A 25,064-nucleotide genomic window follows, 5' to 3' on the forward strand; every position below is an offset into this window, starting at 1 on the left:
ATCCCGTTAATGCGTACGTAACGACTGGAGAAGGTGCAGTACGAGGCGTAGTGCACGGAATCGAACCCCACACGTCACCCGCAGTTTTAAAGGCAAACCTCCGGATCCGCACCCAAGGAGTGGAGGTAGTGGAAGCCCGAATGCTCGGCGACTCCCAAAGTGCAGTGATTACTTTCTTCGGAAACGTAGTACCGAGATACGTATACTACTACGGTGGAGAGAAGGCCTGCCATCCGTACCGTAACGCAACTCAGGTGTGCAAAACCTGCTGGAGCGTAGGCCATCGAACGGATGTGTGCCCACAACCGGACTTGTCTGTGTGCCGCGTGTGCGGGTTACAGGACCCACCGGAAGGACACGAGTGCAGCCCGAAATGCGCTGCCTGTGGGGAGGATCACCCCACGGGTGACCGCAGCTGCCGAAGACGACTTAAACCTGTGCGACTTTCAAAGAAGACTCCGCTAGCAAAGCGCACACCACGGTGGTTTGCCAGCGAGGATGAGGACTCTGAACTAGAGGCCTACCCAGGACTCTGGTCTGAACATCGACGCAGCTGTTCCCGTTCGAGGTCGAGGGAGCGGACCTGGTCCGGGCAACCTGTAGTGCAACCACGACCAAGGTCCCAGTCGCGACCGGGAAACCAACAGCAGCAACATCCCATCCAGATGGAAGACAGCGCCAAGGCCGCAAAGGGCCCGCTGGCACAGAGCAAGTCACAACATAATCAGGTGAGCTGGGCACAAGTCGCGTCTCACACTGCCAAACCAAACTCTCCCAAAAAAGCGCCGACGCCCATTACACAGAACCCCGAATATCTTAAAATAGTGGAGGAGAACCGTGCCCTCAAGAGTAGCTTGGCGGAACTCAGAGCCGAGTTTGAGGCATTTCGTAGATCGGTTGCTCACAACAATACAAATACACACACACAGGCCGACACAAACAGACAGGTGATCACAGCGACAGCGCACACACCGGCTGAAACTAGCTCGCCGACGACGACGCTAGACCAGGTAGCCCAAAATGTGCAGAGACTATTCGCTGAGATTCACACGCTCAAAAGACATGTCGATGACTCTATTGCGTCAGTTCGCGCGGGACTCCGCAAGCGCACGAGCGTAAGCCCGGGAGCGCCGACGCGGGGACCAAAGGGTATAGATGCGACTGACAGCGATAGTACCATCCATGGCTAAACTAGGAACACGTATCGCAGAAAGTCTTGAGGTGTGGCAGTGGAACTGCTGCACGTTTCGTACTAAACACGCTAATTTCATACAATATATGGAGTCGGTGCCTATTCCTCCGGATATCATTTGCTTGCAAGAAATAGGAAAGCACAAGAGAAATCTTAAAGGGTACGACTTGTACACCCATCCGATTACATTCATGGGGAGATTATACAACATCAAATAATCACGATATGGCCACATAAGCGCGGCAAGCCGAAAACAGTGATTGTAAACATATATAGCCCTCCCAGAGACAGACTGGCGGACTTTGAGGATGTGGTTTCCGCAGCGATGCGTTTAGCGTCTAGGCGGGACAGAGTCTTGGTTTTAGGGGACTTCAATGCGCAACACTCCGAATGGGGATACGCGGCAGACTCTCCGAAAGGAAAACTTTTGCTGGATTTGACGGAGAGGTACGATTTCACCCTGTTAACTCGTCTTGATGAACCCACCAGAATCGGTAATAGCGTCTCGAAAGATACCTCGCCGGACTTAACCTTTACGAACCAAGCGGATGAGATAACGTGGACAAATCTAGGGGACAACCTTGGAAGTGACCACTATATCCTCAGCCTTTCGGTAAACTCGTCCCGTATAAGACGCAAGGTTGGGCAGGCCACACTGACAGATTGGAAGAAATATCGCGATCGCCAGGGTAGCACAGGTCCGATAACGAACGTCGGAATCTGGGCGCAGCAGCTTCTCAACACGCTGGCGGGTGTGACGAAGGTTGTAGACACAACGCGAGACACCCCGGTAGTGGACAGGCACCTGCTACATTTATGGGAGGCCCGCCGTAGCCTCACCAAGAGATGGAAAAGGCAGAGGTTAAACAGGAAGCTTAAAATCCGCATTGCTCAGTTAGCTCAGGAGGCGAACACGTACGCGCAGGAATTATGCGACGGTAACTGGCGCCAGCTCTGCGATTCCTTTAGGGGGACCCTCAGTACCAAAAAGACATGGCACATTCTCCGCAGCATGATGAATCCCGGGGGAACCAAGACGGCAGCGCACATGACACTCAAGCTACTGGAGAATGAATTCAAGGGCAACGACGAGGAACTCATTGATTACTTAAAGCATATTTATATTGTCACGAGCCTCGAGAAGTAGCCCTGAAGGTTTAATAAACGTAGAGCAGCTGGCTCTTGGAAGACGCGACCGTCGGGGCTGGCTCGAGCAGAGAAGGAGCGCGCGGTCTTCTTTCTTCTCTTGGGCTCGACCCACTCTTGCCCTCGACCCACTACCTACAGGTGGCAATATCCCCCCTTCCGAACAAAAGCATCGCCTCGATGCTAAAAAAATAGGCGTAGAAGACAAAGAAGAGGAAGGCAGGCAAAGCGAAAGTACACAAAAAAAATGTAGCCGTCACGCCGGCACAGTCAATGAACGAAGAAGCAAGCTCCCAAAGATAAATGAAAAGTAGAAACAAAGAAGGGAATGAGAGAAAAAAAATGAAAACAAAAAAAATTACGGACGCGCAATGTACGGCTTCATGCGCACAACATGAACTATGTCTGAGGTCGGTTGTCTTTGTGTCCTACTCCGTGTCTGCGATGTTGTGTCCGGAACAACTTCGTAGTTTACGTCACTGACGCGGCGGAGCACTTTATACGGACCGAAATACCGGCTCAGAAGCTTTTCACAGAGGCCACGACGGCGAACGGGGGTCCACACCCAAACTTGGTCTCCGGGGTTGTAGGACACGTCCCTGTGGCGGATGTTGTAGCGTCGTGCGTCTGCCTGCTGCTGCTGGCCGATATGCAGCCGCGCGAGCTGCCGAGCTTCCTCAGCACGCTCTGCAAATTCCTCGGCGTCAGTTGTCAATTGGTCAGCGTCTTGACACGGCAGCATAGCGTCCAGCATCGTCTGGACTTCGCGACCGTAGAGAAGGCGAAAGGGCGTGAAGCGCGTCGTCTCTTGCACGGCGGTGTTATACGCGAAGGTCACGTAAGGCAAGATCCGATCCCATGTTTTGTGTTGAACGTCGATGTACATTGCGAGCATGTCTGTGACAGTCTTATTCAGTCGCTCGGTAAGTCCGTTGGTCTGCGGATGGTACGCGGTCGTCTTGCGATGCCTGGTGTTGCTCAATTCAAAAACTTCGTCCATAAGCTGCGCTGTGAAAGCTGTCCCTCTGTCGGTTATTACAGTGGAGGGAGCACCGTGACGCAAGACGATGTGGCGCATGAAGAACTGCGCTACCTCTGAGGCCGTGGCTCGTGGGATCGCCTGCGTCTCAGCATAGCGTGTTAAATAATCAGTCGCGACGATCACCCATTTGTTACCGTCGGCCGAGAGAGGAAACGGTCCGAGAATGTCCATGCCGACTTGGTCGAAAGGCGTGTGAGGTGCTTCAATTGGCTGAAGTAAGCCAGCCGGTTTAACGGATGGTGTCTTGCGGCGCTGGCATTCACGGCAGCCTTTAACGTACTGTTTGACGCTTGCTGAAAGCCCGGGCCAATAGTACATTTCGCTTACTCTAGCGAGTGTTCGTGAAAAGCCTAAATGACCAGATGTCGGTTCGTCATGGCAAGCGAAGAGGATGTCGTCGCGCATGTCCCTTGGAACCACCAGGAGGTAAGCACGGCTGGTCGAACGAGCATTCTTCTTATAAAGCACGTTGTCTCGCAGACAGAAGGACGTCAGCGAGCGGGACAGATGGCGTGGTATGGTTGTGTCGCGGCCCTCTAAATGATCGATGATCGGTCTAATCTCAGCGTCGTCACGCTGCCGTCTGCTCAAGTCCGACGAACTAATGGCGCCCAGGAAGCCGTCATCATCCTCTGTTTCCTGACTGGCAGGATCAATGGGTGCGCGGGACAGCGTGTCAGCGTCTTCATGCTTACGGCCAGACTTATAAACGATGGTGATGTCAAATTCCTGTAGCCGCAAGCTCCACCGTGCCAGTCGTCCTGAAGGGTCGCGCATGCTTGCCAACCAACAGAGGGCATGGTGGTCCGTCACTACTTTGAAGGGACGACCATAGCAGATAGGGGCGAAACTTGATGATCGCCCACACGACCGCGAGGCACTCTTTCTCCGTAGTCGAATAATTCGCCTCGGCACGGGACAGGGAGCGGCTGGCATACGCTATAACTCTTTCCACTCCATCTTGAAGCTGGACGAGCACTGCGCCAAGGCCAATGCTGCTGGCGTCGGTATGCACCTCAGTATCAGCATCATCGTCAAAATGTGCAAGAACGGGTGCTGACTGCAGGCGCTGTCGTAATTCAGCAAAAGCCGCCTGTTGCTCATTATGCCACACAAATGGCGTATCGTCCCTCGTAAGGCGTGTCAGGGGTTCCGCTATCTTCGAAAAGCCTTTAATAAACCGGCGATAGTAGGCGCACAAACCCAGGAAGCGCCGGACGGCCTTCTTATCGGCAGGAGCTGGAAACGCGGCCACAGCGGCAAGCTTGTCGGGATCGGGTCGGACCCCTTTGGCGCTTACTACATGCCCGAGGAACTTGAGCTCTTCGTAACCAAAGTGACACTTTTCGGGCTTAAGTGTGAGGTCTGCCGATCGGATGGCTTCTAGCACACTCCGTAGGCGGTGAAGATGCTGCTCGAACGTTTCAGAGAAGATGACCACATCATCCAGGTACACAAGACAGGTCTGCCACTTCAGTCCAGTAAGGACAGTGTCCATCATTCGCTGGAAAGTAGCCGGGGCTGAACACAAGCCAAAAGGAAGCACTCGAAATTCATAGAGCCCATCTGGAGTCACAAAGGCTGTTTTCTCGCGGTCGCGTTCGTCTACCTCGATTTGCCAGTACCCGCTTTTTAAATCGAGAGAAGAAAAATAGTGGGCACGCCGTAGTCTATCTAACGAGTCGTCGATACGCGGCAGCGGGTACACGTCCTTTTTAGTCACGTTGTTGAGCTTGCGGTAGTCGACACAGAAGCGTAGCGTTCCGTCTTTCTTTTTGACAAGAACGACCGGAGACGACCACGGGCTGTTAGAAGGTTCGATGACGCCATCGTCAAGCATCTCGCGGACTTGCGTACGTATGGCTTCGCGTTCTTTTGCCGACACGCGGTAAGGCTGCTGGTGTATCGGGCGTGCGTCTTCGTACGTGATGATCCTGTGTTTAGTGATCGAAGTCTGGCGTACCTTGGAAGAATGTGCGAAGCAGGTCCTGAATTCAAGCAAGAGCTTGCGCAGTGCTGTCTGGCTATCGGTGGACAGTTCAGAATTGATGTCGAGATGGCCCAGAGACGTGTCTGCTGTCTCCACTACTTCTGACGTGAAGCAGTTGTTAACGTTTGCTACTGCGTCAGCAAACGCTAACGAAGTGCCGCGGAACAGGTGTCGGTGCTCGTAGCTAAAGTTGGTAACAAGCAATTGCGAATGACCAGCACGAATCTGTATAACACTTCGAGGCACACAAACACCTTGCTTCAGTAGGTGTTCCAAGTTACTTTCGGCCACCGCTTCGCCATCGCGTAAGCCACAGCATGTAACGTCGACGAGGACACTGGCTCGTGGAGGAAGCGTGACACTGTCTGCCGAAACACGAAGTACGTCGTCGCGCCGTTGGCCGTCTTGCACGTCGATTGCTCGTGCGGCAGAGAAAGTGATACGACGCTCTTGCAGATCGATAATCGCGCCGTACTCCTGCAGGAAGTCAACCCCAAGAATAACGTCGCGGGAGCATTCGCGTAAGACAAGGCAGCTCGCAACGAATGTAGATCCTTGAATCTCAACTCTAGTCGTGCAGGCGCCCAGCGGAGTAACGACGTGGCCGCCAGCCGTCCGAATCTGCGAGTTATGCCAGGGCGTGATCACTTTCTTCAGCTGCGTTGCTATTTTCCTGCTTAGTATGGTGTAGTCTGCGCCGGTGTCCACTAAAGCACTCACGGCATAACCGTCAATGGTCACTGGTATATCGAGCGAAAGCCGGTCGTCTCGTTCAGCTGCAGGTGATGGCGGATCGGTATGTTTCCGTAACTGCGTCCGTCGGAGGTCTTCAGCGCTTCGACCGTCAGCGACCTCGCCCCCAAAGATCGCCTCAGTTAGTTTTCCCGGCGCGGACTGGTCGACCGCTCGGGAGAATAGCGCTGGGGCGGAGGTGAAAATCGTCTGGGAGACGGCGATCGCGACTGCCGCCTGGCAGGCGGTGGCAAGCGCTGCTGAGAGAGGTAGTCCTCAATGTCCCGGGGTCGCTGGCCGTATCGGGGTGGCGGCGAGTATGCGGAAAAGCCGCGAATCCCAAGGCGCCGGTATGGGCACTGGCGGTACAGGTGGTCAGCTTCACCGCAGTGGAAGCACAGAGGCCGATGATCGGGTGTGCGCCAAACATCCGACTTACGAGGGGGCGGGCGCCTGTCGTCGACGTAGCGAACCGCTTGCTCCGAATGGTGGGCAAATGGAGCGGCATGAACAACCGGCGGCGGTGTATACCCAGCGTCGTAGTACGACATCGGCTGCGCCGACTGAATTGACACCGTAGGAGGAGCACGAACGAACCGCGGCGGAGAGGGAGAAGGGCGCTTCAGGGCTTCCGCGTAGGTCGCACGCGGATATTCAACAGGTACTGCCGCAGCGTTAGCAGGAGGCAAGGTGTCACGGAGCGCCTGGTGCACTTCATCCTTGATAATGCTCGCTATGGAGCTTACCGTAGGGTGCGGTGTTACGGCGGCCTTTTGCAACTCTTCACGCACGACAGAGCGGATGAGTTCTCGCAGACAGTCACCGTTGCTTCCTATGGCCGTGAAAATGTCAGCAGCAGACATGCTGTTCACTTGCCGCTCATACATGTTCGAGCGATGCAGAAGCATCTTTTCCATAGTCACGGCCTCAGACAAGAACTCCGCGACCGTCTGCGGAGGGCTCCGTACGAGGCCAGCGAAGAGTTGCTCCTTGACCCCGCGCATCAGATGACGTAACTTCTTCTCCTCCGTCATTCTTGGATCGGCCCGTCGGAAGAGGCGCGTCATGTCTTCGACGTAAGTGGTCACAGTTTCGTTTGGCAACTGGACGCGGGCCTGAATCGCACGTTCCGCTCGTTCGTGGCGATCAGGACTGGTGTATGTCTCCAAAAGCTGGCGACAAAACTCGCGCCACGACGTCAGTTGCCCCTCGCGGTTCTGAAACCACGTACGCGCGCCATCCTCCAGGTAGAAGTAGACGTGTCGGAGTTTCTCCGTGTCGTTCCATTCGTTCACGGAGGCCACGCGCTCGTATTCGACCATCCAGTCTTCGACGTCTTCGAACACTGTGCCATGAAACGTCTTCGGGATCCGTGGGCTCTCAAGTGTGTAACGGTTCGACATCGTGCTTCCCGTACCGGTTGGGGCGGTTTGAAGAGAAGCGCTGGTCATACCGGTTGATGTGGTGGAAACTGTAGCGTTGACGACTTCTGGAGACAGTCCCCTGATCCTGCGGCTGGCCCGATGCACGGGAGTGTCGACAGGCACTGGATTCGTAGCGCGGATCCTTGGAGGGGTCTGCAACATCCGTGAAGACGCTTACCCAGCACCTCCACCAGTTTGTCACGAGCCTCGAGAAGTAGCCCTGAAGGTTTAATAAACGTAGAGCAGCTGGCTCTTGGAAGACGCGACCGTCGGGGCTGGCTCGAGCAGAGAAGGAGCGCGCGGTCTTCTTTCTTCTCTTGGGCTCGACCCACTCTTGCCCTCGACCCACTACCTACAGGTGGCAATATAGGTACGAATTCCAAAGAGGCGAGCCGATGCGGTAACTATACGGGGCCGGAACAGCCCAATCTGGACGCACCGATAACTACGGCGGAGGTTTATGCCGCGGCGCAGTCCTTCAAAAGAAACACGGCGCCAGGGCCCGATCAGATTACTAACGCCATGATTCGAAACTTGAGCGACGAAACCATAGAGCAGTTAACTGAATACTTCAACGAGAATGTATGGGTGGATCAGGGAGAACTACCTGCTGAATGGAGGGAAGCAAAAATCATCCTTATTCCAAAACCGGGGAAGCCCCGAGATATTCGAAACCTACGACCTATATCGCTAACATCGTGTGCCGGAAAGCTCTTTGAAAAGGTGATACAGACCCGGTTATCGCGCTACATAGAAAGCAACAATCTTTTTCCCCCAAACATGTTCGGATTTCGTCCAGATGTGTCGGCACAGGACGTTTTTCTGATGCTTCAGCAGGACGTTCTGCACCCGGTAAGGGGTTCCGAAGACAGCATTGTGCTTGCTCTCGACGTAAAAAAGGCATTTGATACGATTTCCCACGATGCAATACTGGAAGGACTAAAAGCAGTAGGTTGTGGGACGCGCATTTACCAGTATGTACGCAGCTTTCTGAGAAACCGCACGGCCACCATCGGTCTGGGCTCAACTAGGTCGAAACCCTTTGCAGTTCCCGATCGAGGAACCCCACAAGGGTCCATACTCTCCCCTCTCCTATTTAATCTGGGAATGCGTAAACTCGCACTAGAGTTGGATGCGAAGCAAGCCCTAGGGAGCGCCATTTACGCTGACGATATTACGCTGTGGGCAAATCGGGGATCCTACGGGGATAAGCAGGAGCTTCTCCAGTGGGCGATCCAACAGGTCGAAACCTTCACGCAAGGGGCCGGCATGACATGTGCCCCAGAGAAGTCCGAATTTATTCGTATAAGAGCGAAGTACGCGAGACGAGAAAATCGTCCGAGTTTCGAACTTTTCTTGGACGGGGGGCGTGTAAGAGAGGTGGATAAACTCCGCGTCCTGGGATTATGGATCCAACAAACGGCCGGAGTAGCGCACACGCTCCGCCTCCTCAAAGGTACTACACATAACGTAGCCAAAATGATCCGTAGGGTTACGCGAACCCGCGAGGGCTTCTCGGAAGAAGAAACGATTCGACTGGTACACGCCTTTGTCATCAGTAGGATAACGTATGCACTCCCCTTCCAAAGCATTACCAAGCAGGAGCTCAAACAGCTTGAAGTGATCATCCGGCGGGCATTTAAAGCTGCTCTAGGACTCCCAGAAAATACCAGTACAGAACGTTTCGACAAATTAGGAATCCACAATACCTTCGAGGAATATGCGACGGCCACCCTCATCGCGCAAAAGGAACGGCTGTGCGCATCAACGCAGGGTCGGGCCATATTAACCAAACTGGGCTTTGCCCTCCGCCCCCAGTTCAGTGCAGAAGAGACAGTGCAGATGACCCAGGAAGTCAGGCAGCACATAATAGTGTCCCCAATTCCGAAGAATATGAGCCCGAGATATCATGTAGGGCGCCGGAAGGCCCGAGCGAGAACCTTGCACCAGAGATTTAGAGGACAACCGGACGTGTACTACACAGACGCGAGTCAAACGGACAGGGACAAGTATACGGTGGTAGCCACGAACCAAAATCGTGTGATAGCTGCATCGGTCAAGGCAAAATCTACCAGCACAGCAGAAGCCGCAGCGATTGCACTTGCAATTAGGGACGCGGAGAATAGGAACGTATCTGCTGCCATACTCACGGACTCACAAACCGCCTGCCGCCTGTATCTCTCCGGGACGGCGCCGCGCTTAGTACTAAAAATTCTAGGGAGTCAAATTACCGGATTCCACAACCTCACTTGGTGCCCCGCACACGAAGGCATGGAGGGCAACACAAGGGCGGACCGGCTAGCTCGCGTACTAAGCATCCGAGCTGCGGACCGACCCAGTGACGAGCCTCCTTCTACACCGCGCGACATCCTCGAACACCAAAGACAGGAGCGGAGGCAATATGGACGCCCTCATCCTAAGTTAAACAGTCAACAGGCGAGGAATTGGCGCCGACTTCAAACACACACATACCCAAACTTACATACACTTAGCCGTATTCACCAAGCACGATACACTGACGAATGCCCGTGGTGTGGGGACACGCCAACGTTACCGCACATCACGTGGATATGCCCAAACAGACCAAAACATATAAACTCCACACTACTAAAACCACAAGATTTTAACAGGCAGTGGGAGGCGCGGCTTGCGGACGAGAACCAGGACAGCCAACTGGCTCTCCTGGACCAAGCCCAGCGAACCGCTCGTGCCAGTGGAGCCCTGGACTAGGGGCCCCAACCACGGGACCTAAAGTTTCATTTTATTCATTAAAGTTTCTCTCTCTCTCTCTCTCTCTCTCTCTTACCGAGGCGCAATTATATTCCCCCTCACAAGCTGGTTGCACCACTGCCGAAAGTAGCAGGCGTACGCAGGCATTATCCTTGCGCAGCGGTATAGTTCCGGCCCTAACTGGCTGGTTATAGGCTATACTAGAGAGTTCTTTTGCTCGCTGCATGATACGGCACAGCGATACGTGACATGTTAGGATCTTTGTGCATGCATGTCCTATACCGAGAATTACTGTGGCAGTTACCGCCGGTAACTGTAATAGCCACCCTAATTGTGGAAACATGGCAGTGCCCAAACAGCGCCGACCACCCGCTTCGATCCGGATTTGCGCTTCTAACTGGCTCTCCGCCCAGTCAGCAAGAAACAAGAGGCAAAATCCGTCATCGCCAAGTCTCATCTCAAGCTGACGTCAAATCATTAAGTATGTTTTATCGTACTTATTGAGATCGGCTGCTTGTTTTCATGCTGCTAGGACTACAGACATGGCCGTAAATCTGGTTTGATTTTTAGTTAGCAGATGGCGCCACGGCATTAGCATTGGTGATGTCTTGACAATGCAGAAGGCTATAAAAGCTTAATTGTTCACTATATCATGAATTCATTAACTTACTACCCCGCTCTAGTATGGTACGTGCTGACGGTATCGAGCAAACGCCATGTAGACGCCGAGCAGACGCTGTGGCCTAGGTGAGCATTTGTAAGGGCATTCACCCGTACTACTTGCTAAGGAGGCTGCAAGGTAACTGCAGGCAAAGCGTACAGGTAAAGCGAAGCCCTGCTGCCTCATGCATGTAAACGCAGCTTATGGTTACCGCGTCAAAATACCGTTTGCGTTGATCCATAAATCGTGGAGCATATAGCTGGATGGCAAGCAGACGCTGAGCAGACGACGCGGTGCGGATGAGCACATCTCGAAGGGCATTCGGCCTTCCCATTGACTAAGAATTCGTGTAGCTTCTACAGTGCCGCAACCAGCTTGTGAGATGGAGTATATAACGCAGGCGAGAGCTTGCACTGACAAGGAACGAGCGGAAATACACATTTCACCAAAGGGGCTATTATGCTTTGGCATTCGCGCACGTATAAGCAGTTTTGAGCGTCTCTGCCGAATTTTTATTGTTGAGCTTTTACAGGCGAAAACCAGAATACAATTATGATGCACGCCGTAGTTGAGGCATCCGGAACAATTTCCATTACCTGCTAAGGGGTCCTTCAACGTGCCCCCAATGCATGGTACATTGGCGTTATTGTATTTCGCACCCATCGAAATGCACCCGCGCCCTCTGGCTTAGCATCGCAACGACTTAGTCACTAAGCCACCACGGCGGGTGAAAAGCGTCTGTGTTAAATTCACTTGGTATTACAACAAAATAAACTAAAAAGCCCGCACTTTCAGATATGTCTTCGGAGGCGGCTCTATTTATTTAAAGCGCTGGTGAAAAGCAAGAAATAAATGACCATAATTATTGATTAGAATGATATCCTACTACTATAACAATTATAGCTTTTTTTTCACCGCGACGAATGTTACCGATCTAAATGAATGTTCCAGTCATAAGAACCTTACCAAAAGCGAGGAAGTTATGTGGAGGAAGCTGCAAACGGGGGTATTACCGAACCCACAACTGTTGAGCAAATGGCATCCTTCGGTGTATAGCCCTCGGTGTAGGCATTGTGATGGTATACCGGACTTAGTCCACATGGTTTGGACCTGTCCTAGCTTTGATGAGCCAGATAGATGCAGAGAATCCTGGGATTCCTTGCTACTCAACGAAGAAGAAAAAGCTCAACGACAAGTCATAGGTCTCGCCCTGACCGCCACCGCGTCCCAAGGGATCCCGGCCGACGGTTAGGGAGGATGAGTGTGGGTTCAGGCTGAAGCCTCTACCCTGTCATCTATTTGACGGGTGCAAATGAAGTCACTTCTCTCTCTTTCCAGTCAGAGCTAGCTGAAAATTCGACCACTCAAGAAGCTACCTCAATTCGAAAGTAAAAAAAAAAAAAAAAGAGGATGCTTTCTCGGTGAGAAAATAATATTTCTAGCATTTGTAGATAATGGTAGTATAGTGGTTAATGAGAGTCTAATGAGGCATTTCCCTATAGAATACAGGTCTCGATTCATTGGGCTTAATGTCCCAAAGCAACACTGTGGCTATGAGGAATATACCGTATTAGAGGCCTGCGGATGAACTTATACTGCGTGATAATCTTTAGCCTGCACCTAAATATGAGTACGAAACCATCTTCCATTTCGCTTCGATTGAAATGCGGCTACCGCAGCCGGGAGGCGCACCCGCGACCTGATGCTCAGCTGCTGAAAGATATTGACACCGAGCCACTGGGGCAGGTAGAGCCGTATACAGTGCACGTATTGAGCAGACAAACAGCGAGACGCAGCGCACTCTTTCGCGTTTCCCTTACAGCGACGGCGACGAACGCGTGCCGCCACTGTCCTCGGCCGTGTCGGGGTACTTGACAGACGCATACGGAACATTATGAAACACGAATCAAGTGAACCGAGCAGGTTGACCGTCAACCTTGTAATAATGATAATTCTTGGTGGCATCTGAACAAAGCCAACATATACGATTATAGGGTTTAGGTTGTGGACGAAAGCATTTCTAAGTGATGGCCACTCTCACCTGCGTAGATCGTTCTGTTCTTTTCTCCAATGTAAGGAAACTTATCCACGTTCTCCTGCGGTGCCTGAAACGGTTCCGGCTCTCCGGCACCGTGCGGCGACTGGTGACTCAGCAGGAGAAAGAACGGCTGCGGAAAGAACAACAAGAACAGCGTGAAGGTTTTGAAGGCGCATTCGACAATTCAGTGGCTGTAAGTGAGGCGTTCTTGCAGACTCGTGTTCTTAATGAATGGCCATGATTTGTGCCACATATGTAATAATTAGGGCTTTATGAGCTGTTTAAATGCTGAGAAATGTTTTGCTCGTGCTAACTGGTAAGTCACCACACTTATGAAGAGTGAGTGAACAGGTGAACAAGACCAAAAAGAGTTAAACAGATGAAGCATTAAGTGAAGCTTCATTTTAATGAGATCGTACATAAGTGCAACCTATTAGAATTCAATAGAAAAGAAAGCCACGAAAATGGTGGATACGTATCCGTCAACGAAATTATGCAGGTAACTCATTATTAGTATTCTATATGAAAACACACTTATACAATCGTAACGCAGGAGAAATATAAGACAAGAAATACTTTGAAAATTATCTTCTATCTGGCTTTGATAAAGCCTTTTTATCTAATCGGAAAATGACCGACTACACGCATCCTTGCGTCCATGGGTAGAAATTGTATCTTCTTTCGTTTGCTGATAAAGACGTTAAACACAGAGAGAGAGAATGAAGAGCAAAGGTCGAGAGGCTAACGAAAAGGGAAATACGGTTTGCTACCCCACACTGGGGAAAGGGGGAGGTAAAGAGATACGAAGGTATAAGTGAGGCGTTCTTGCAGACTCGTGTTCTTAATGAATGGCCATGATTTGTGCCACATATGTAATAATTAGGGCTTCAACGCCTATAATGCGTTGAAGCAGGTAGAAAAAAGTATACGGACTAAGAAACAATCATTTATTCTGGAACGTTGCATTAAGGGCGCATTATATACCACCGCCACTGCAAGTTCGGAGCTATGCGACATATCATTCTTAGTTTTTCTGCGCCTAATTATCTTTGCGTCTGCGAGACTTCCATGAGATCACGTCTGCCCACCTTTGATTTATTCCTGTTGCAGATGAGGTGCTGCGCTCTTTCCGTGAACAATGTCGTTGAATATGAACCACTTTCGGAGAACAGCGGTTCCGTGTTGAGCCAGAAGTCGAGACCCGTGTGGTTTTCCTGGAATAAATGCAGAGACAATAATTGCAAAACATATTACATATCGCATATATTACAAAACATGTTACACTATTACAATGGAGCGTACTCTATGAAGCTACGCGAAAATATCTTAAACATATCCAAGCATACTGTGCATTGAAAGGGATGAAATATACTGACTTCCTTTTACCTGCTTTTTTTTATTTGCCTGGTTTGTCGTTGGACATAATGACGTATAATGAGGCAGAAAGAAAGAAAGGCAGGGTAACCAGACGCACGTCCGGGTTGCTACCTTGTAGTCGGGGAATGAAACTACACGTAATTATGCAGGCTGGTTTCATGCCGATACTGCAACAGCGGCTCATGAAATATATTTCACAAGTTGTTCATTCAGAGTCTTGAATGTTTGGTCGCTTCTTAAGACTCCCAAGTTCCCTTTCGCGAACTGTCTTTGTCCCAGGGTATATCTAAAGTTTATGGCCGGCATCAGCTGCAGACTCAAGAGCGGAGCATTTCGGACACTGGACATTATCTTGACATATTTGACCCCAGCATAAATTATGCGAATAAATGATCGGCGGAATTGTACGTAACGTCTTCGAATTATGGTTCCCAATATTGTCTGATGCAACTTCGCTTTCTTTTGAGTTTGAAATTATTAGATGCATATCAGTACAGGTGCTACGTCGATAGAAGTGTCCGTATTACTTGTAATAGAAGAGAAAGTGCCATGTGATAGAACACGCGCCACGTTCACAAGTCCACGTACATAGGTTATGCTGTGGCTGTAGTAGCTCTCTTCACCGTTGTAGTAGCCGTAAAAACTGTCGAAGCCCCGGCATGTCGGAGTGAGGCTTGTCTTGTAGTACCCGACGTCCCACTGCGTGAAAAAAAAGTATGTGTGTAAGACTGAATCAAAGCAGTGGTTGTAATTTTCTGACCATCCAACAGTGCACGAGTACTTCGGTTCCACGACCAATGGGTTAAGAAATACATCGGTGATTTTCATCAGAATCTCGGGCGGGTCCGCTGTCACGCCAGATGTTTGCACACACCGTGCGACCACTTCAGCCTCATTACCAACTGTGCCTCTCTCAGATCGGCTAAAATGATTTGGTCGGCGTAAGCTACTCGCTTTCCTTCCACAAAACGGCGCAAACCGGCATCACGCTGCACGAAAATCATCAAACTACAGTGTACTGCACATCAAACACAGCGGTTGCGACGACGTGGGGACCTCTGTATAGCCGCCATGTTGCGCAGTGTAGCCAGACGCGGCCAATTTTCGCAGCACCCCCTGCAGTTCATTTGAGTTGCGAATAATAGCAGGTGTTTGCGCCGCGCACTCTTAGCATGATGGACGCCCCTCGGCGCGAGCGGCAATACGCAGAAACACACGCGACAATCGCAGAATGAGAACGACCGCAGCTCCGCTTTTTCGACACATTTCACTTCGTGCAACTGGCTGCATTTTTTTTTTGTTAAGCTAGTCCCCGTCGAGGTCACACAAACAGACCTACATGCAGTGTCTTTATTCCTTCGTTTCTTTCTTTCTTTTATTTGACAGGCTATAGGCTAAAATATTCATTGAATGGTGTTGTGGTAGTTCACATGGCTTGCAGAGGATCGTGAGTTTGTGTTTCGATAAGCCATGATCAAATGCTCATACAGCAGACAGGAAGTAATAAAACATACAAGTCGAGAAAAGCTGTTGCTTATCCATTTCTAAAAAAACGTACCTTTCCAACGAGGTGGGTTTCGTATCCGATGTCTCTGAGGTACTGGGGCATTAGGCGCACGTCCAAAGGTAAACCCCATGGATCGGCTACGTCAACCGCAAGCCCTTGCATCCCTGCATGGCACAAGTAGAGTGTCCATGAGAAAATGAATCATAATAATCTGCATGTTAGTTTTCGCATGTGCACTGAAAGTTTTCATCGCACTCTCCTTCCGGTTAATCAGTTGGACCGTAAGCAGATAAATAGAAAAAGAAACACAGCTTGACGTTGACACTCGTGTCGTGTTCAGAAAACAACTCGAGAATTTATACGTTACTCGCGTCCCCGGTTCAGTAACCAAAGATGAACAGCATCTTTTTTTTTTTCGTTTTTCCAGTCAAGATTGTGTCCATGGGTTTGGCATGCATCAAATAACTTTGACGCTCTTCGAGCATGTCAGTCACACGTCAAGCAATGGCAACGCTGTTGTAACGAGAAACCCTACCCATGTAAAACAACGCGTCCGCCTTCGTTATCATGATAGGCGAGAACCGGTTGTGGCGAATGAATGTTTAATAAAAATTCTCTATGAAATCACAACATCACTTCTCTCCTCTACACGCGCGCGCATGTACAAACATGCGTGCGCGTGTATGTACGTTTCCTTTCCTTTCCTTTTTTTTTTTTTTGGGGGGGGGGGGGGGGGCTGTAGTAAAGTCACCTGTTCGTATGGCATAAAGTCCGGTGAGGAGAGCCGATCTCGAAGGCGTGCAGGATGGCTGCGCGTAGTAATTATTGAGTATGATGCCGTCTGCAGCCAAAGCATCCAGGTTTGGAGTGGGGATCTGAGAGGACCCATGAAAACTGACGTCGTCCCATCCCTGCGACAAGACCAATGTCATTTACTAGTGAGAATATAAGCGCTGCTCATATTCTCAAATGCGCGAAACAAGCGCTCGCAATATATTCCTGGCTATGTACAGGCCCTGATTATGTGTCTTTCAGTATCTATAGAATCTCCGGAGTAAGATCTATAGCAACGAAGTCATAGACAATAATTTCTAGTTCAGAAAAAAAAAGCTATGAAATAAAGCTTTTCCTGCATGGCTCAAGAAACTTTAATACAGACCCAAGTAGCCAGCCCTGTTAGTCCACGTGCACGCACGCCACCTTCCGTTTGCTATTGGCGTTGGTTCATTGCTGATTCGCCCACAGATGTAAGCCCCACAGAGGATGGCTCAGGACTCTTAACAATCCCCACAGAGGATTACTTCCCGCAGAGTCGTGTTCCTCTTAGCTTTCCTGTTTGCCTTGCAGGAGATAGCTCCACTTAGCCCTCCAAACACACAAATGTCGTTATGGAGCGTACGTTTTCGAAGGGGAGATTCCGAGTTTGAAGTCAACTGTTTCATTTTATCATTGGCATGACGAAGTGGTGATGCTCATTAACAGGAAGTCATTATAGCGAGACGAATGTACACATATGAAAGGTATCTATAACATGTATTATTATGAACGAAGCACTCAATTTAGGTGCTCTGTATATCAATACTACAATTAGAAAGCATATTAAACTGTAGTCGGGCTCATTTATTCAAGAAGGCGAGCAATGTTACCCTGGGAAATATCGGGCCAGTAACGGCCGCCGTAGGCAAGTTAGCTTTCATTACATAACATCTGTGTTTGTAGTGTTCTAAATGCATCCAAGAATGGTAGCATTTATAGGTTAAATTAGACTATCCATCCCCATATAAGGAATTTCTGATGAAAAGGCAAGTTGAACAAAATAAACATTGGAATCTCGCTAGTACACTCCCTATACAGCGAATGCTCGACAGATAACCGCTGTCTAAATTAGCCCGGGAGGGTAGAAAGGCAGAGCCCGTACCGAGGAGCATCCACTCGATATATAACGGAGGTCGCAGGAGAGCACGGGCTAGTACCATCCTTCAACGAATCGATCCTCACGGGGCAGATACACTCTTCGTCGAAGCCGCCAAACACAGCAGCGAAGACAGGTTTGCAATCTCGGTCGTTGACGCGCGCGGAACACATATCAGCACGGCGTCTATATACACTAAACAGGCAAACTAGATGAAGGAAACCGCGATAGCCTTGGCTCTTCAAGCCGCAAAAGGTACGATGACAATCTTCTCTCACTCGCGCACGGCGGTCAATGCTTTCTCGTCCGCTCTATAGTTTCTAAACACGCAGCCGGCATCGTCAACAGATCCTTTTGTAGTACTACGGGCGAAGAAACAGGAGGTCATAGCACCGCGTGGTTCCCGGCCCACGTGGACGATATAACTAACCAAGCGGGTTGCAACCCTAACGAGCGGTGAAACTGCCTGGTGCGTGCCGCGCCACACTGGTCGTGCACGTAGACCTCTAGTGCTCGACTTGCCTCTAGCGACGTCAGTCTGAAACTCTTCCTTCCTCACCACCAGCATGGCATTGTTTTAAAAAGCTGCTTTCTTTGCGCACTTTGGCGGGTTTGGCATGGCTACCTGGCTGCTGGGTGCTGTTGAGTCGGTCACTATCTCAGCGGATATATTTGTTGATATCTATGCAAAGGTTATACGTGCGCCTAATGATGAAAGTACCAGCTAACAGGCTTATATAAGACTCGTACATTAACCAAGTATGCGATCCTCTATTCTGCGCAATGAAAAACAAAAGAAACTTCCTACATAAAACATGAACCTGAATATCTCCTCACAGGCATCATTATATCACACTGATCAAGATATGGTGCGATAAATTTAAATCGATTTTTTATTTACTCTGTTTCTATAATTTAGCCGCTCGGTATGTGCAACGTAGGTGTGGCTGTTCTTGGCTACGCCTGCATAATGAGTACGTCCCATTGCGGCATAAGAGGTACAGTATCCCTAAATTTTGCTTGATACGTGCCGTTTTCTTTTTTTTTTCTGTGCATTGTTGCGACTCGGGGTTCGAGGATTTGTGGTATCCATTCCGCAGAAGGAGTGAGAGGACGTGGGGCTGGACCCGACACTCAAGACGATTACACACACACGTTTATATTACATATTTACAAGAGTATTTCAAGAAGTGCTGAAGATATATGGTTTTCGTTCAAGTTCCAGCTGTCGAAGAGTTCACCGAGCGTGCGTCCCCCCTTTTAACACCTTCGTTCCCTTTGTTCGGTCGCCTTCCCCCAATACGGCGTCAGGAGACGGATGTCACCATGTGCCGCCAATCCGGAGGTTCGTAGCACTTTTGCTTCATGCCAAGCACAGGCACCTCACTGGGCACGAACGGGGGATTGGGGAAGGGGGGGGAGGCACACTAACCCCGTCTCCAGCGCGGCAGTACGGGCGGATGACGAGTCACCTGAAGAAAGGTCCCCTCCCGTCAGAGCCCAACTGCCGGCCATAATTCGTCTTGGTCAGGATGGCTCGGACGGGGTAGACGGCTCGTTCACGGCTCGTTCACGGCTCATTCGTTATCTTCGTGACCGACCGTTCTCAAGGGGAAACGGCAGATCACAACAGCATTCACCTGCCATCACCGTTCTTCTCTCGACAAGCATCATACATCGCCTTCGTACTTGATACATCGCTTAGTGTACGCCTCACAGCTCTGCATGAGCGTGATTTGGAGTTTGTATTTCGACATAGCTTGTGAACGGCGTATTGCGTAAACACAAAAATCGCGTGACAATAATGTTGTGACCATTGTGGTGGTTAAGCACACACATTCTATTGCATTACACGTCGCGTAGCGTGAAAGGTAGCAAGATTGTTAAAATCACCGTTAGTTGTAAAGCATTTAATTACCCACTTCACTAAAGCTTTCCTTCACATAGATTTCAACACGTACGTTGGATTGACTGGCCGTGCATAGTTAAGCGCCTATCTGACAGCTGAAAGCAGAAAAAAAAAAGCAAATGGAAGTGCGTGCAAACTTGCGAACAGCGAAAAATTTGGTTTCTGGGACAAGGCAAAGTGAAGTGCACGTGAGTGACTTAAGCGGGGATTCGAAACAAGCCAGCGAATGCACTGATGACTGCCCGAACCGCGTTACTTTGCGAATAATGGTACACTGTCAAAGAGTTAGCTCGCTCTACATTGGTGTCACATGCACGCGTAATTGCTGTGTTTACAAGAACTAATTGTCGATAAAGAAAGCATAAACACCATAACGACAGGAAGAGCGCAGCAACAGGACCGAAGAAAGTTAGAATAACACAGGCGTGGTGTTGTCTTTCTTTCTGTCTTACTTCGGTCTGATGCTGCACTGTTCTTTCTCGAAATAATGCTCAACAAGCCCAACTTTGCACTCTTGTGCATTAGGCACCGTGGGTTTTTCTTTTTCTGATACATAAGGTGTTGCTTGCAGTCAGCATTCCGATCCTAAGCTATAATAATCGAAACGGTGACTGCAAGCAATGCCGTATATCTCAGAAAGAGAAAGTTCATGGCTTTCCTGATCGACAGGGACTTGGTTCAAACTTACCTAATGCCTGCCCAAAGAAGTGAAAAAGAAAACTTGGCAAGAAAGGATGCCAAGCGGTTTGATTCCGAGGCATAGTCCTTCATTCGGTAGCCTTCAAAAAGAAGCTCAAATAAGCACTTATCGCAGAAACGCTTTAAGTGCGAAGCACTCTAGGGGCCCAGGCTGTCGGCGTGTATTGTGATTTCATGTCGTGGTCACGCACAAAAACAGGGTCAACACAAGTACAGAACTGATCAAAACTGGTTCAGAATAAACTAATATGATTAGAATAATGTAAAAGATAGGAATATTCAAGCATTAAGTGCGTTACTTATCAGAAACTCGTGAAAATCGTGAAATTTTTGTAATGTGATCTCATGTCGTCGTGGTCACGCGCAGCAAAGGCTTTTGCTCCATGTGCGTGTTGGTATGGCTCCATGTGCGTGGCGGTTTCCTACCACTTGTGCCTTAGTAAATGTGTCAAAACGGATGAGGAATCGCTAAACACAAGAACAACACAGGATAAAACAGGATAAACACAAGAGAAACACCGGCGAATCACTGCTTCGCACTTCCCCATCTTTCACGTTGAGTGGAACTGGATTACTGCCGAGCTTACCAAGGCCACTGTCCCGTACTTGTACCCAATTTCGTTAACTTGGTAAGTACCAAAATTGGCATAGTATGACAAGAGTGTATGACGAACATAAATGATAAGCCATGACATGAGTGTCACGACATGCGTGTCATATAGGTCATGAAACAGCCGCCTAAAATGATAATAGCACAGCTAAAAAAAGATGAACACTCTAAAACCACTGAAATGGGTTCGGACGTGGGTACTAAGTGAAAGAAACACAAAAGGATAGTGGTAGAAGTCATAGTCATGACCATGACTCAGCGAAAAAGATAAATGTTTTTGTTTAGATTTGCAGATGGCATAATTTTTCTTTAGAGCACCTGGATCGCAAACCAAAATGCTTTGTTGCATGTGTCCATGTCACTTTCCGCGACAAAAAAAAACATTGTTGAAGAAAACATTTGAGCTGTGTCATTACGTTTCGCGCACGCGTACTACTCGTTCCCGTAAGGTGTACGCATGGAATCCCTCCTGTGGCTCTTGGGGTAAATAAAGGGCACCGATTTTCTGAGTGCAATCTCTGAACATATTGGGCTCTCGGTGTCTAAGTCTCAACTAACATGCAATATAATTTAAAGCAGTTAACTTACCAGGTCGTCTGCTAAAATGAACACGATGTGAGGTTGTCGCTTGGCACATCGCGTCACGGGCATCAGCAAAAGCAGCAGTCCAAAGCAAGGAATGCCGGCCATTGCTATGCTAGAAAAAAGAAAAATGAGTACGTTGATAAATAAGCGAGCCTTTGCTCGTGCATCATATTCAAAAGTTTTCTTCAAACTTTTTTCGCTCATTCACTCTTGCGATCGGCGATTTCCTGATCCCTAAAGGATTCGCTGTGTCCCAACGAGGCCATCCTGATTGGAACAGCCCAGCCTGAAAAAGACTCCCGCTATAGTTCAACGTATGCACAACTATCAAGATAACCAGCAGGCAGTTTCCCTTTAGTGCAACTTACGCATACGCCCTTTGCTACTACTGGATAATGACCCCCTCTCTCCCTGTTCGTTCAGGATGGCCTGTTGTAGTGAACAGGCATTGTCATCTCATGTTGTAAGTAACGCTTTGTGATGTGTCATCAGGCGCAGCGTTACTTTGTTGAAAAACGTTTAACAACGGCCAGTTCAGGCTAGAGCACTGCATGCATGGGCTCGGGCTTAGCCGAAAGCCCGGGCCCGGCCCGGCACGTGGGCCGGGCCCGGGCGGGGCCCGGGCTTTAGGGCTGGGTAGGGCAGTTTTTTCACGGGCTCGGGCCGGGCTCGGGTTTTATGACGCGGGCCCAGGTCGGGCTCGGACTTTCTGGTGGTGTGCATGTAACGTGCCGCGAGTTACCCTCGCGCTTATCGACTCTGAAAAACATGTCTGTTTCGGTCTCGGGCCGGGTTCGGGCCGGGTTCGGGCCGGTTTCGAGCCGGGCTCGGGCCGGGCTCGGGCCTAAGGTAAAGGAGTTGCGGGCCGGGCCGGGCGGGTAGCGTAGAATATTTCCGGGCCCGGGCCGGGCCCGGTCTCGCCATAAAGCTTTTGGTCGGGCTCGGGCGGGCAGCCCAGCGTAAAAACGGGCCGGGGCCGGGCCCGGGCTGAAAAAATCGGCCCGTGCAGTGCTCTAGTTCAGGCTGCCAGCGACAGGTGTGCCCACGCTGACCTTTTATATTTCGTCGTCACTCCGTCTGAAAACATCTGAATGGTTGACACGTAGGTTATCCTATTTCACAATACGTTGAGTAAAATACCATCAGCATAAAATAAAACACGGAACAAATTTTATAAAGGCCACCGCAGCAGAACGTCGCAGCGACCAATAACAGCGGTAACTTCTACATCTTGGCTATGGCAACGAATTTTGCAGCATACTGAGCCCCCTCCGGGCTACGCTCCTGTTTGCACGTAGTACTTATGTGTCATTGAAGCCATTCATGTGTCATCGAAGTTGAAGCGAAGCTAAACAAAAAGGATGCGGCTTGCACAGAAATGCTATTCAATCTCTCAGTGGTTAGCTGTCGTGTTATACAAAAGTATACTGTCGTGCCACGACATATTATTTGATGGATGTCCCTGTCATTTCATTTGTTTCTTCTTTACATTTGATAGAGCATGGGAAGCAGTCGCAGGGAAGGTGACGGCGCGGGACGTGCAATGAAGAGCGCTGTAAATCACGTGTACAAGGGCTGGACGCCTAACTGGCAACTAAGACAAACTTTACCGATTTTTCTTCCGAATAAAGTCCGGCGTGTGTTTAGACCACCTCTGTTCTCTTTCACTCTATCTCCCTTTAAATCTTCCGCCTCGGTCGGTTCGTCTTAATACCCACACTATCAGTATGAGTTGGGGATACAAACATATTTCTTCTTACTTTTTTTCCAATCTGCACCGAATACATTGTTGCTGCGAATGACTACTACCCGCACTCTCATCCTGAATCCTCAGCCCTGTTTTACCAGACTCTCTCACGCGAGGTTATGCCGTGACTATTGCATCACGCGACCTGTTTGCCGACATACGCAGAAATCCATGGCTAGTATGTTAGAGTAATTCCTTGTCTCAAAATTTTGGGCCTTGTTATTGTGGCTGACTGATCCCGGTAACGACGTGGGCCCAACGTCATTCGGACCACTGACGGAGATAACTTCCTTGATGGTCCGTCTCGAGAAGATCGTCACGTCGGTTTAAACTTAGGGGAGGGGGGGCGAATGCTACCATGGCTATTGCGGTCTCCAGATTCGCCCACAAGGTCTTTGTTGAGGGTTCGACCGGCGCTCCTAACGCGTGTTCTCTGTTGCGGCTACGGAAGGAAGTGGCGGTGCCGCTAGGCGCGCTTGCTGTCAACCAAGAAATCAGTTGATTTCTCAACAACACAAGCCATTTCGAAATAAAACCGATCATTACGCAGTCGTTCAACTGTAGTAGCATAGGAATAGAATTGTTACATTATCTCGGACCAGCTCTCTCGCAATAACAAAAACAGTGCTCGTCGTTCCTGTTTGCGCGACGTGAACGTTCGCCGGGCGCTAAGAAAAGCTTCGAGTGACGGCCATGAGAGATCAATTCATGTATCAATATAAGTATATTGCTAGTGGGTGTACTGACAACGCCGTATAACACCGACCGTGATGCTGTCCCGCGCTTCTTTATGAGGTTCCATCCATCCAACTAAGAAAGACCCAGAAAGCAATAACAGCAACCGCTCTTGGGGCCTGCTATCGCAACGCATTGCGGGTCCCGATATTCCCAATTAAATATAGGTTGATGCAATCGGTCTTTGCAACGCGCCAGTCGAACGGTGCGACCTGCAAAAGCAGACTAGACTTCACCATCTTTAAACATCAGAAGAAGACGAAGAAGGCGTGCGTTAGTCTCGTTGGCGACCAGAAACCGAGGGAGAAACAGCGGTATTTTTTAGTTTTTTTTTAGTTTCTTTTTATCCGTACAGTAAAGGTACCGTGAGTCTGTAGCCTCCCGCTTGCCTCTTTGCTTCGTGTTTTCTTCGGAGTTGTCTGTCTCTACCCAAACCACTAGTTACACCACCTAGCTATACTGCTGCTACTGCATCGTCAGTTTGGGCGAAGCTGTACTCGTTTTTAAATACCTTCCCAAGAAGAGCTCATTGTGTTCTAAATACGCGTGAGCCCCTGCTCAGAAGCACTGTACAAGTGGCAACACGTACGCTTCGTACTAAGTGAGCTAACTTATTTTTGGTCTACAGAGCATCTATTTGTAACACGCATGTCAACATTTCACTTCGGCAATAATAAAGTATAATAAAGCTTGTTGCTGGGCTAGTCGGTTCATGTCATACCTTGGACCATATGGTCGCTTAGCGCAAGTAACGAAGGAGGGACGGCGTCAAGGGGTCAATGATAAAGTTATTTCACAATCACTTCGGTCTTAGTGAAAAAATGTTTCGCATTCTTCAAATGTTTAAATAGTCATGTTATACTATGCTGAAGTTCCGTGTTTTATCGCTGCTGATAAGGATGACCGCGATGTATGTTTTCTCTTTCAAGGGGCCGCAGACGAGCACGCGATTATTGTAAGTTTTCGCGCTACTTTATAAATGCAGGGAACGTACTTGCTTGTCGCTGGAGGCTGGGTCCTTCCACCGG

The 25,064-nt window shown here is 49.7% G+C and overlaps 1 protein-coding gene across 1 annotated transcript in view; it reads right to left on the reverse strand.

Moving 5' to 3' along the window:
* Window positions 1–520: 520 nt before the first annotated feature.
* The window catches only part of LOC119440648 (arylsulfatase B), a 38,416-nt gene continuing 13,872 nt past the window's right edge, over window positions 521–25,064 (reverse strand). The window contains exons 2-8 of the mRNA XM_037705539.2: window positions 21,558–21,666; window positions 16,591–16,750; window positions 15,891–16,003; window positions 14,921–15,031; window positions 14,044–14,169; window positions 12,959–13,085; window positions 521–597 (exon numbers count right to left, since the gene is read on the reverse strand). Of these exons, the coding sequence (XP_037561467.1) occupies window positions 521–597; window positions 12,959–13,085; window positions 14,044–14,169; window positions 14,921–15,031; window positions 15,891–16,003; window positions 16,591–16,750; window positions 21,558–21,659 (816 nt within the window). The 5' untranslated portion in view covers window positions 21,660–21,666. The remainder of the gene's footprint in view (window positions 598–12,958; window positions 13,086–14,043; window positions 14,170–14,920; window positions 15,032–15,890; window positions 16,004–16,590; window positions 16,751–21,557; window positions 21,667–25,064) is intronic.

Source organism: Dermacentor silvarum, chromosome 2 (genome assembly GCF_013339745.2).
Source record: "Dermacentor silvarum isolate Dsil-2018 chromosome 2, BIME_Dsil_1.4, whole genome shotgun sequence".
Classification (NCBI taxonomy): Eukaryota; Metazoa; Arthropoda; class Arachnida; order Ixodida; family Ixodidae; genus Dermacentor; species Dermacentor silvarum.